Source organism: Echinops telfairi, unplaced genomic scaffold (assembly GCF_000313985.2).
Source record: "Echinops telfairi isolate 266 unplaced genomic scaffold, ASM31398v2 ScPeMD7_3533;HRSCAF=4204_1, whole genome shotgun sequence".
Taxonomy (NCBI): Eukaryota; Metazoa; Chordata; class Mammalia; order Afrosoricida; family Tenrecidae; genus Echinops; species Echinops telfairi.
The window spans coordinates 13,929,311-13,941,672 of NW_022107432.1; the positions used below are offsets into that span (position 1 = coordinate 13,929,311).

General features: G+C 41.4%; 1 protein-coding gene across 1 annotated transcript in view; it reads left to right on the forward strand.

Annotated features, from left to right (window-relative positions):
* The window catches only part of PKHD1 (PKHD1 ciliary IPT domain containing fibrocystin/polyductin), a 579,560-nt gene that overhangs the window by 274,911 nt on the left and 292,287 nt on the right, over nucleotides 1-12,362 (forward strand). The window contains exons 48-49 of the mRNA XM_045294754.1: nucleotides 3,772-3,907; nucleotides 8,648-8,894. Of these exons, the coding sequence (XP_045150689.1) occupies nucleotides 3,772-3,907; nucleotides 8,648-8,894 (383 nt within the window). The remainder of the gene's footprint in view (nucleotides 1-3,771; nucleotides 3,908-8,647; nucleotides 8,895-12,362) is intronic.

The following is a 12,362-nucleotide window of genomic DNA, read 5'->3' on the forward strand; positions in this document are numbered from 1 at the left end:
TTTTTTTACAGTATGGTTTTACCTCAATAATTACAGCAGGAATTGAGAAACTGCCATGTGTTATTTGTTGTTAAGTTCTATAAGCCGAACAAACTAACGTGCCATTTTGATAGCAAGCATCGCATTTTGCTGGCAAGGATACCAACTATTTTAGAACAAAGCTGATTGACTCAAGAAAGCCAGACTTGACACTGGTGGCGAGTACCACAAGCAAAACGTAGCAGCTGTTGAAGCTTCATATTTGGTGGCAATAAGAATTGCCAAAGCTATGAAACCTCACACCATTGCTGAAGATTTACTGTTGCCAGTGGCCAGAGGCATTGTTTGAGTTATGATCAGAGACAAATTTGTTATGAAACTGAGTGCAATTTCCTTATCTTAATGACACTGTCTGCAGAAGAATAGATGACACATCTGCTGATATTCTTGAGCAGGTAATCCAGGAAATTAAATTTGCTCCACTTCCAATATTTAGCATCCAGCTTGAATCTACAGACATTGCAAACTGTTCACAGTTCCTAGCTTACGTGAGGTACATTAATGATGACAACTTTAAAGATGAGTTTCTTTTTTGCAAACCTCTTGAAACAACAACTACTGCACGTGATGTATTTGACATAGTTGGTTCATTACTGAAAGAGCATAAGATCTCTTGGAAAAGGTTTGTGGTGTTTGCACAGATGGTGCTCCAGCTATGCTAGGATGTTGATCTGGATTTCAACATTTGGTACTAAATGAGTCACCAAAAGGCACCGGGGGAACTCACTGTGTGATTTATCAGCAAATATTAGCAATGAAGACACTGCCAGAAGAGTTACAAGAAGTAATGAAAAGCATCATATATTCTGTCAATTTTGTAAAGGCAAACACTTTAAGCAATTGACTGTTTTTGCAATTGTGCAATGAGTTGGATGCGCTAAATAATGCTCTGCTATTTCACACTGAAGTGAGACAGTTGTCAAAAGGAAAAGTTTTAAAACATTGTTTTGAGCTGCGTGATGAATTCAAAATGTTTTTTAATCAGAAAGCAATACCTCAATTCGAAGCAGTTTTCAGCGATAAAAGTGAATTGCAGTTAGTGTCAGTTCAGAAAAGCCTAAGTGTCGAAAGGAAGAAAACAAGCAGAGAAGTATCGTCTAAGAAAGAGGAACGTTAAGCAGAGAAAGGAGAAAAAGGATCAAGGCGAAGAAAGGACGGAGGAGGAAATGCTGTGGGGCCAGTCCATCCTTGGATTTTGAAATCACATGGTTGGTTCTCCTAAGATCGTATTGAGCAAAAAATTGTTGAGTAGTTTGGTTTTGTGTGTTTCATGTTCATATTACTTTTCTTACATGAACAGGTATTTTAATCTCTAACAAAGACCAGTTGAATGGAAAGGATTTAGTATGCTTACTCTCCAACACGGAAATTACTTTTCCTTATTCTCTAAAAGCAGCATTACATTTTTCTTATATATAATGTAATTTCCCTTAATGATAATGACTCTGCTTTTTATCAAAAAAATTGCTATGATACTCGAGTCATTTTCCCTTGGGAGATTGTTTGAAATTGGAGGGTTAATAAGCTTCTCGGAATCTATTTCTTGGTTGGGGTTGCTTTGGTTTTAGCTGGACACTTTTATGTTTGTTGGTTTTCTCTATGAGCAATTTAGATTGATTATTTTCTTTGTTAGCGCTAACATGTTGTGTACATTCTAGGTTGGAAACTGGAAAATTAAACCTATTACAATAATAAGCTTAGATTTAAATCTGGTTTTAAAAGTTCTCAGAGTTCTGATAGAAAATCAGCTTATATTCTGTACTTGTTTTCAATAAAGTGTTTTAATTTCAAAAAATTGATAAATTATCAAGGGCTCATGAAGGAGATGGTGGGGGAGGTAGGGGAAAAATGAGGAGCTGATACCAAGGGCTCAAGAAGAAAGAAAATGTTTTGAAAATGATGATGGCAACACATGTACAAATGTGCTTGACACAATGGATGGATGTATGGATTGTGATAAGAGTTGTACGAGCTCCCAATAAAATGATTTTTAAAAAATTAAAAGAAAAAGTGAATTGTAGAAAATAGCTTACTTGCTTGACATCTTTGCCATCTTGAATGAGTTAAATTTATAACTGCAAGGTGTACATGCAATATGCCCCGATTTGTCTGAAAAGATCCAATCATTCCAAATGGAACTTCAGCTTTGGAAAAACAGCAACAACAAAACTGGATGAAAATAAAATTTACATGTTGCCTACCTTATCTGCTTTCTTTGAGGAACATGACATTGAACCAGACAAGAGGGTTACCAGGATACTTTTTGTGAAAGAACTCTTGCACATGCTTGCAGAAGAAATTTCATTGTACTTTCCAAGTCTACCTGACACCCCATTTGAACTTGACAGAAGCCCATTCACAGTCAAAGTTGAAGATGTTCCTGAGACAGCACAAGAGGAGTTCACTCAACTTATTAACAGTGATGCGGTTAGAATGGATTTCTCTAGCATGCCAGTTACAAAATTCTGGATCAAGTATTTGCAGTTATATCCTATTCTGTCTGAGACCGTGTTGTGCTTTCTTCTTCCATTTCCAACAACATATCTTTTGTGAAACGGAGTTTTCCAGCTTGTTGGTTATCAAGTCTAAATACAGAAGTAGACTTGTTGTGGAAGGCATCTTCCTTGTGCTCTTGCAAAGACTGCCCTGAGAACTTCTGATCTGGTGAGAAAGAAGCTATCTCAACCTTTGCACTGAAGTTGGCTTTTTCTGCATACTGTCGCAAAATGTAGCAATGTAGTTTACTGTTGTTATATGAAGACAGTTACCCATGCTACACCATGCTTCAAGACAAATTTTCATTTATTTGTAATTAGAAATAAACATTTCACAATGTATTGTTTTTGTGATTAATCACTATGTTTTAATGATGTTCAATTTGTAACAATGAAAATACATCCTGCATATCAGATATTTACATTACATCATATTTACATTATGATTCAGTAGCAAAATTAGTTATGAAGTAGCAACGACAATAATGTTATGGTTAGGGGTCACCACAGCATAAGAAATTGTATTAAAAGGTCGTGGCATTAGGAAAGTTGAGAACCACTGCCCTGTAGAGATGCTATGAGTGAGAATCTCTGAGATAGCAATGGGATTTGGGCGTTAATAGATGTGTAGTGTATCTCCTTGTGGTCTTCATCATATTTCTCCAATGGTCAATAGGATCCCCGGTGGTACACTCGTCAAGCACGTGACTGCTAACTGAAAAGCCAGCAGTTCAAACCCACCATTCACGCCTTGGCAGAATGATGTGGCAGCATGTGTCCACAAAGAGTTGCATCCTTGGAAACACTAAGCAGTTCTACTCTTGTCAGTTCTGCTCCCACAGGGTCACTTACTATGAGATGGCATTGACCCAACAGTACCAGGAATGGTTACTGATTATGAATTTCTCACCCCCATGTGCTTACTTCCCATATCAACAGTCTCTTTGATGAAGTGTCTTTCAGGTTCCTTTTTGGATGTTTAAATTGGGTTATCTTTCGAGTTTTGACACTCCTTTCCATAGTGTGTGTACCAGCGCTTTATTGGAGATGTGATTTGCCAATATTTTCTCGCTGTCTTTAATTTTTAACTTTATTCCTTAAATTGTATTTCATGTGCCAATTTTCTTAGTTTGATTTCTCTTTCCTTCCCGCTTCCTTCTCCTTCTCTTCCTCCCTCTCCCTTTCTGTCCTTCCTCTTCTCCCATTCCTTCTCCTTCCTCCTCTCTCTAAATCCCAGGAGAATGTGTGCATGGCTGCAGGGATTAAAACTCCCAAAAGATGGGAGCTGATGATATCAAACACAACCTTTGTTAACTTTGATCTCAGCAACTGCACAGCCATCCGGACATGTTCAGGATGTTCCAAGGGACAGGGTAAGTTGTTTGAACGGTCAGGACCAATGTTCAATAAGGGCAATCCTTCAGTGAATATGATCAAGAGCGGCAAAACATTTGTGATACATTATTTCTTTGATATAAGACTTTTTCTGTAGAAACTACTGCTCACATTTCTGAAAAAAAACAACAAAAACACCCAGAAGCAGCTAGGTTAAGGTGACCAGATTTAAAGCAGGACATCATTGACCAGGTTGTGGTGGTGGTGGGGGCGGCCCCTGATTAAAAATTTGGTCTATGTGGACCAAATAGACCGTTCCCTAGCTTGTCGTGCATTCTTTCCCAAAATCGGGACTTTTAAAAAACGCCAAAAATTGGGACTGTCCTGCCAAAAGCTGGACATCTGGTCACCTTAACCTAGGTCTTCCCATGGGGTTTCAGAGGCTCTTCACCCTCTCCCTGTTTTGGCCCCTGTCACACACTGTCTTTGGAGTGCTGTCTCTGCTGGACTGTCTATCTTGTCCAGGGTCATATTGTTAATATGTGGCAGAGAGCCTGTGCCTAATGGGCAGTTCATTGATTAAATAAATGCATGGGGTTGGATGGATGAGCCCACACATATAACCTAACACAGAGGCAACCTTTCTTGAAAGAGCCAGAGTTCAGGTACTTAACGTTATTAACAGACTGAGGCTTGTTATGTGCATAAGGAGAAGCTTATGGGTGTCTGCTCACTTGTTAACCACATCTCAGAGGGGGTGAGGACTAGCTGGGAGGACTCATGGTCCAAGGTGAAAAGAGGGAGAGAGCAATGTAGTTGATTTGATCATTGCAAACAGCCAAACCAAGTAATTCAAATCAATATGCTCTGTGGAATCACCAATTTAGATCATTGTTTGTTTTTTTAATGAAATGAATAAACAGAAAGTCCCCACTTTGCTGCTGCTGCTTCCTTTCCTATGTAGGCAGAGCCAACGCATGCTTTTGAGTGCTGTCTGGGGTTAAGCTTGTGCGAATAATAATGGGAACATAAGATGCCTATGATGAGCATTTCAAATCACAATTCCTTGGTACTGTAATAACTTCGCCTTTGTATATTATTCACAAGACAGGGAAAAAATATCACACTATTTATGAGTACTAATCCCTTCTCAGAGGCTGACCTAGGCTTTGTTTAAGGAACTGGGGGTAAAAGAAGAAAACATCAGATCTTTGAACCAGTTCGGTCTGGTTTAGTCATGATTAGTACAGTGATGTGGAATAGACTCAGATTTGTAAAGTGTGGGTAAGTTGTTACAGTAATAGGTATGGGAAACATTATGGGATAAAACACTGCTAGAAACTTAATCTCCCAAGTCTGAGAAAATAAAGGTAGTGTGCACATTGTAAAGCAACCCAATCTCTTCACCAGATGAGGCGAACATGGTAGTATGTGACTCAAAGTTGGAGGCCAGCCACACCATTTGATTGTGTGTTGCTCTCCATAGTTCAGGCAATTATCCAATGTCACACACCAGGCTCCTGAAACGGCTCAGAAGACTGCCTTTTCTGAGTCCCCCTTCCAAGGTTTTGACCAGTAATCCTTCCCATTTCCGGTTCGCATTCCAAGTCACCCACGTTTGAAAAATTCTGGTCTCTTCTGATTTTACTGGATCAGCTCTGATTGGACTGGTTCAAACAGGCGTAGAGCCCCAAATAGTTCCTCTAAATCCACAGCCATTGAGTCAGTTCCAACTCGTAACGACCCCATCTATGGTCTCTGAGTTAGTAAATATTTACTAGCCTAATCATTCTCCCTTGTAGGGGTTAGTGGGCTTGAACACATGACCTTGTGGTCAGCAGTCCAATGCCTACCCAACAGTGCCAACAGGTGTCCTTCCTTTGTTCTCTCTCTATATATAGATAGCTATATATCTATATCTATGTATATATATACATATAGATATGTATATCTATATGACTCATAGCAACCTGGTATAAGGCTTCCGAGGCTGTCAATCTCTGCATGAGCACATAAGCTCATCTTTCTCCTTGGAGCAGCTAATGGATTTGAACCACTGAACTTCAGATTAATCGTCCAGTGCTTATCCACAGCATGTCCTGAAGGAGTTCTTAACCCAGGCATGAGAAGTGTCTAAGTCAGTCATTTTAATACAGTGTGATGAGTGCAGGATTAGAGGTGCATGAAGGGCCTGAGGAAGGGGGTCAAGTAAGAATTCACTGTGATGACTTTCAACCATTTGAAAGATGAACAGAAGTTTGCCAGGGGAGGAGGCAAGGAAGGGTTTCTGGGTAGTAGGAACAGAATGTGGATATTAACGAACAATACACACACATTTACATCTGTGATCAAAGGACACAATTGTGCTTGAGCCACTGCAGGGAAGTCCCGTGTGACGAAGTGCAGCGCTATAGGTGGTTGTGCTGTGAGATGACCTACAAACGACTTACAACAGCTGGCACAGTGGAACTGTGGCTGTGTGGCTTTACTGCCCCATTGTTAGCATTTTGCTTTTTGAGGTACATTTGTTACACTTTATGAACTGATACTTACACATTATCACTCACTAAAGGTCATAGGAATTCTAGTGCCACAGTAGCAGAAGTGCTAGGCTTCTAACCCAAAGGTCACTGGTTCAAACCTGTGGGAGAAAGATGTGGAAGTCTGGGTCCGTAAGCACACACGACCATGGAAAGGCTGCTAAGTCCTGCAGCATTGCTGTGAGTGGGAATCAAGTGGACCACTATGGGTTTAGTTTTGCATTTTCTAGCATCGAGGTTCATTCTTCATGCTGTACAATTCTTTGTGTTTTGACAAATGTGTAATGTTGTTTATTCGCTATTATGGTATCAGAGAGATTGTCATGCTTCTCTACAAAAGAATCCTTCACTCCACCATGTCATCCCTCAAGCCACCTTGACAACCCTGAGAAACCATGAATTTATGTCAACTGCCTGCATAGTTTTCTTAAATGCATATAGTTGAAATCTTCTACTATTTAGCTTCATGGATATTTTATGGTGTATATAATAATGCAGTTTGTTACTATATGTCCTGGGGGAGGAGTAATCAATTATTTTCCTTTTAATGATAAACCAGAAGAACACACTGCCATTGAGTCAATTCTGACTCATATGGACTATCAGACAGAGGTGACCTGTCCCCATGGCTTTCCTGGCTGTGATATTGATGGGAGCAGAAAGCCTTGTTTTACTCCCTGAAAACTGTTGGTGTGTTTGAACTACTGGCTTTGTGGTTAACAGCCTAACACCTGACCCAGTCCTCCACTGGGGCTCCCTTTTAATGATAAGGATGCATGTAAGGAGAGACCTCTGCGGTGGGGTCTTTGCAGGGTACTGGACTAGCCAGACCCAACAAATCACATGACAGGGGTGTGAAACAAAAACTCCCAAGAAGTATAACTCCAGAGTTACCAATGGAAGAGTGCATTATTAGTAGTAGTACTATTTCCCCACATTATTGAATGCTGTTTGGGAGAATAAATGTCTACAGTATAAACCACAAAGAGCTATGAATGATAGAATTAAGCATCTCTAGATTGTGATAGAAATGATAGATTGAAGGATTAAATGATAGCACCTTTCTTGTTGCTGTTGGATGCCTGCTAGAATATCCCGATTCATAAAAGCCACACAGGACAGAAGTGCCTCATCACGCTTTCTTGGCTGGGATCTTCATGGAAGCAGACCACCGGCTCTCTCTCTGATGAAAGAGCCATTAGATGGGTTTGAATGGCCAACCTTTGCGTTATCACCAAGAGCTTACCTTTTGTGCCACCAGGGCAACTTATAGCACCCTTCTCACTGCCATCTAGTCAGCTTGGACTCACGGGGATCCTATAGGACAGAGTAGAACTTTTCTGTAGGTTTCTGAAGATGCAAGTCTGTATGGGAACAGAAGCCTTTATCTTTCGCCTGGTGGGTTCAAACTGCTGACTCCGCGGTTAGCTGCCCAACTTGTAACCCACTATGGCCCCAGAGCTCCCTGCAGTTGTTAGGTGCTGGCTAGTCAGTTCCGACTCTTAGTGACCTTCTACATACAGCAGAATGAAACACAGTCCAGTCCTGCACCTGCCTCACAATTACTCTCATGTTTGAGGGCAGGGTTTCAGCCACTGTGTCCATACTTCTTGTTGAAGACCTTCCTGTTTGCCATCGTCCCTCTACTTTACCAAGCACGGTGTCTTTCTCCAAGGATTAGTCTCGCCTGTTAACATGTCCAGAATAATGTGCGATGCAGTCCCTGCATCCTTGCCTCTAAGAATTCCTTAGGGTTTAGTAATTAGTAAATGTGTCTTCTAGGTGTCTATTTCGCACTAGATGAGAGTTTTTCACCCTTAGCATTGCGGATTTTTAAGTCTAGATAATGTTGTTGTTTTGTACATTGTAGGATGGTTCACAGTATCCCCTCTACCTACTAGTGGTCAGTAGCACACTCTGCCCCCGCACTTCCAGATGTAGTCCCCAAAGGCTCTCAAATTATTTTAAATGTTCCCTGGGAGGCCCCTCTCCCCAAACCCAGTTGAAAATCACTGCTCCAGGCTCCAGGCAGCATGAAGGCAGTCTTGTTTATCTTTGTATTTCCAACACCTATCACAGACCCTGCATATAGTAAACACTTAAAATATTTTTTTTTCTTGAATGAATAAGTGGATATCTTTAAAAATGTATAAGTATGCAATTTCAAGTGTTTAGAGCACTCCAGTTGGCCTCAATGCTATTTGGGACTTAATAGTCTTTCTGCCTCCCTATTTACAGGTGGATTTACTGTGAAGGCCAAACAACTAAGGTTTCCCAACTCCACAAATGTGGTAGCGTTCCCATTTCCTCATGCAGCAATTTTGGAAGACGTGGATGGGTCTCTGTCTGGGAAAAGGAGAAGTCACATCCTTGCTTCAATGGACACTCTGCCAGCATTTTGTTTGGTCAATGCAAGCTTCGGTCAGCTGGTCCAGGGTAGTGTCTGCGGGGAAGACATCCTCTTTCATCGTATGTCTATTGGCTTGTGAGTACCATCAGCTATGCTTTATCTAGTGTGTCAATAAGCCTGCATCTGTCATTCTGACTGTTGAGAGGTAGAGAGGGGAAATGATCTGCTTGATTCTCAACTGGAACTACTTAGTTGCACAAAAGTGATAAGGGAACACTTTGACAGCTGTCAAATCATGGGTTTTAGGTCGTTTTAGGGTGAGTCAAATGGCAGCTGACTTTTGATATCATTGGACCCAATCTCAGAGCTGTGACCTCTCATTGATATTTTGCACTAATATCTTCCTCTTGAAAAAGACCTGAGACCTACAGAGAAGTTGCGATATATTTAAATTAAAAGTCTCATTAAAAAAATCCCAATAAGGTCCATTCTCATTTATATACATGTAAGCTCCCCAAGCTCTTTTCAAGAGTTCAGTATGCTCCAGGAAAGCAATCGCTGAGGCCTCCTATTACTTGCAAAGATGCTTCACTCCCGTTCATTTTCCTTGTTAATTTCATGAACTATTGGATCCGTACAATACATTTCCTATTAATATTGAAACAAGGACTCCTTGGTTATGCTACTCAAACTACCATTAAGTCAGCAGCTGGGCTGTTTATAATGCATAATAGGATTGCTTCTGCCCTCTTTAATTTCCAGGTAATGATTGCTGAGTGTCTAGGGGTCTGTCTTTTACCTATTTCAAATGCATTGTATATATTTAGCCCCCCTTATTTCCTCCTTTGTTTTAACTATCCGAACTTCATGAATATTAAGTCAAGGATTCCGCCAGGCCACATTGGCATCTTACCGGAACAGGTGAATTTCAGAGAATGCGAGTGGATGTGGTTAGGATTGCAGTAACTGCACCTTGACCGCACTTCGAATCAGCACCTTGACATCTTGTGCTGGAGCCATAGCGCAGTTTACTTTCCAGATGGCTTATTGTTCTGTCTGATGGGCCCAAGTTCAGTAAGTAAAATAGAAAAGGGCTTGTTTTTATTTTTAATAATTTTAATGTCCTTTTTCTCAAGGATGCAGCCTAGGTTTTATTGCTATTTTTGTGATTTTTTTGACCACGGAATGTTGTCTATGAATGTTTAGAGATTTATAAAAGCTTAAGATTTATTCTTGCCTGCTTCTTACAAATGAGGAAAATAAAACATCCTCATGTAGTTCAAAGGCATGTAATGGGTTCGTATGATATTTATTCCAAGTGTTCTACTTGAAACTCCTTTATCACTCAAGGCTTTATTATTTCAATAAGACAGTGGTCCAATGTCATATTCTAATCAGATTTAAAAGGTGGGCTACTGTTGTGTTGTTATGTGCCTTCAGTTGTTTCTGACCCATTGCGACTCTGTACACAACAGAATGCGACACCACTCTGTCCTACACCATCCTCACGATTGTCCCTACACCTGAGTCCATTATTCAGACACCGTGTCAATCCATTTTGATGAAGGCCTTCCTCTTTTCACTGCACCTCCACTTGGCCAAGCATTGACTAGATGTGTTACTCGAGTGATGGAAAGGTTGGTGCCCCCAACCCACTCAGAGGTGCCTTGAAGACGAGGCTTGGCTCTAGCAGGGAAGCAATAAAACCCACATGGAAGAAGCACCCCAGCTTGTGTGACCATCAGGTGTTGATGGGATTAGGTATCAGGCATCAGAAGATACAGGACAAACAATCACATCAATGCGAATGAGGAGGGTTGGAATGGAGACCCAAAGCCCATCTATAGACAAGTAGACAATTGAACATCCCCTCACAGAAGGGTCACAAGGAAGGGATGAGTCAGCCATGGTGCAGTATAGCACTGACTAAACACACATCACTCCTCAAGTTCTTTAATACCCCCTCCACAACTATTATGACCCCAGTTCTACCTTATAAATCTGGCTAGACCAGAACATGTACACTGGTACAGATAAGAGCTATCTCTTATCACACAGAACCCAGGATAGATAAATCCCTCAGGAACAGCAATGGGACTAGCAATACTATGAGGAGAAGTGGGGTGGGATGGGGTGGGGGGAGGGGAAGAAAGGGGGAACTGATCACAATGATAGATATATAACTGCCCCCACCTACCCCCACGGGGATGAACAACAGAAATATGGGTGAAGGGAGACAGTGAATGGTGTAAGATATAAAAATAACGATAATTTATAATTTACCAAGAATCTAAGAGGGTGGGAGGGTGGAGGAAGGAGGGCCAAAAGAGGAGCTGATACCAAGCGTTCAAGAAGAAAGAAAATGATTTGAAAGGGATGATGCAAACATATGTACAGATGTGCTTGAGTCAATTGACGTGTGGATTTTTAGGGAGCTGTAAGAGCCCTAATAAAATGATCTGTAAAAAGAAAGAGAGGCAATTTTCTCCCCGCTATGCCGAGCGCCACCATGAGTGGCCATCCATTGCACGGCACCTGGCTGCTTCTGTGGTTTTAGCAGAATGAGCAACAGGCCACAGTCTGCCTAGCCCTTTCCCAGTTTAAAATGAAAATCTCTTATCTTGAAATGCTTTCTCCTCAGTCCCAAGACATCCAGGACACTTGGCCACCCTACTTCCTGGCATTTTTTTTTTAACTTCAAGTAGACCCACACATGGATGGTGGAGTTCCCACAGTCCTCATGAACCCTTAAGAAGTCTCAGCATGTTCTCCATGATATAGCCCTCTGCTTTCGTGTCTGACCCTCTAGGAAAAAGACAGGTGAATGAGATGGTTGCTAAGACCTTGGCAATTCAAAGGTTGGTCCATAGGCCAGCATCGCTTCAGCAGCATCAGCAGCATCTTAGCGTTCATTCAAAATTCAGAGTCTTGTACCCCACCCAGGCCTAGTGAATCAGAATCCATCCCCTGGTGATTCACATGAGAATTTGAGACCCAGCCTTCTAAGGTCCTTCTAACTTTATCTTATGATTCTCTCTCTAGCTATTTGTGCACAGTGACTTGATCTTTGTCCTAAAGCATTATAACCTCATTAGGAACATGTCAGAGCTAATGAACAATTTGAATTCAGTGCAGATACAAACTTTGCTGCCTTTCACGGAGAAAAGGATTAATTTGTTGTGCTATTTGCCCTAGGGCAAGCACCCTAAGAATTGATTTACAAAGCTCTCGCAGGCATGATCTTTTGGGGTTGTGTGTTGATGGAGGTCTGATATGGCACAAGCACCCTGCTGTCTTCATTTTCAATGATTACTCCCTCCCTCAGCATGAGGTCCCTTGGGTGTAAAAGTACCCTAGGACTGACATAGCTGCATAAATAAGACAGCTCCCCAGGCAAAGGACCGCTAGAGCCCCAGCCCTTGGGGTGTGGTTGCCCCTTGGTAGGCTCCTCTCTGCTCCTTTTTGCTGCAAGTTCTCTGTTTGACATTGGTTTGGTTGACATTCTATTATCCCTCACTGACAGATGCCCCCAGTCGAGGTATGTCATGTTTTATAGGTTTCCATGAGAACTTTGGCGGTTCCACAGTAGAATTCTTGCCTTCC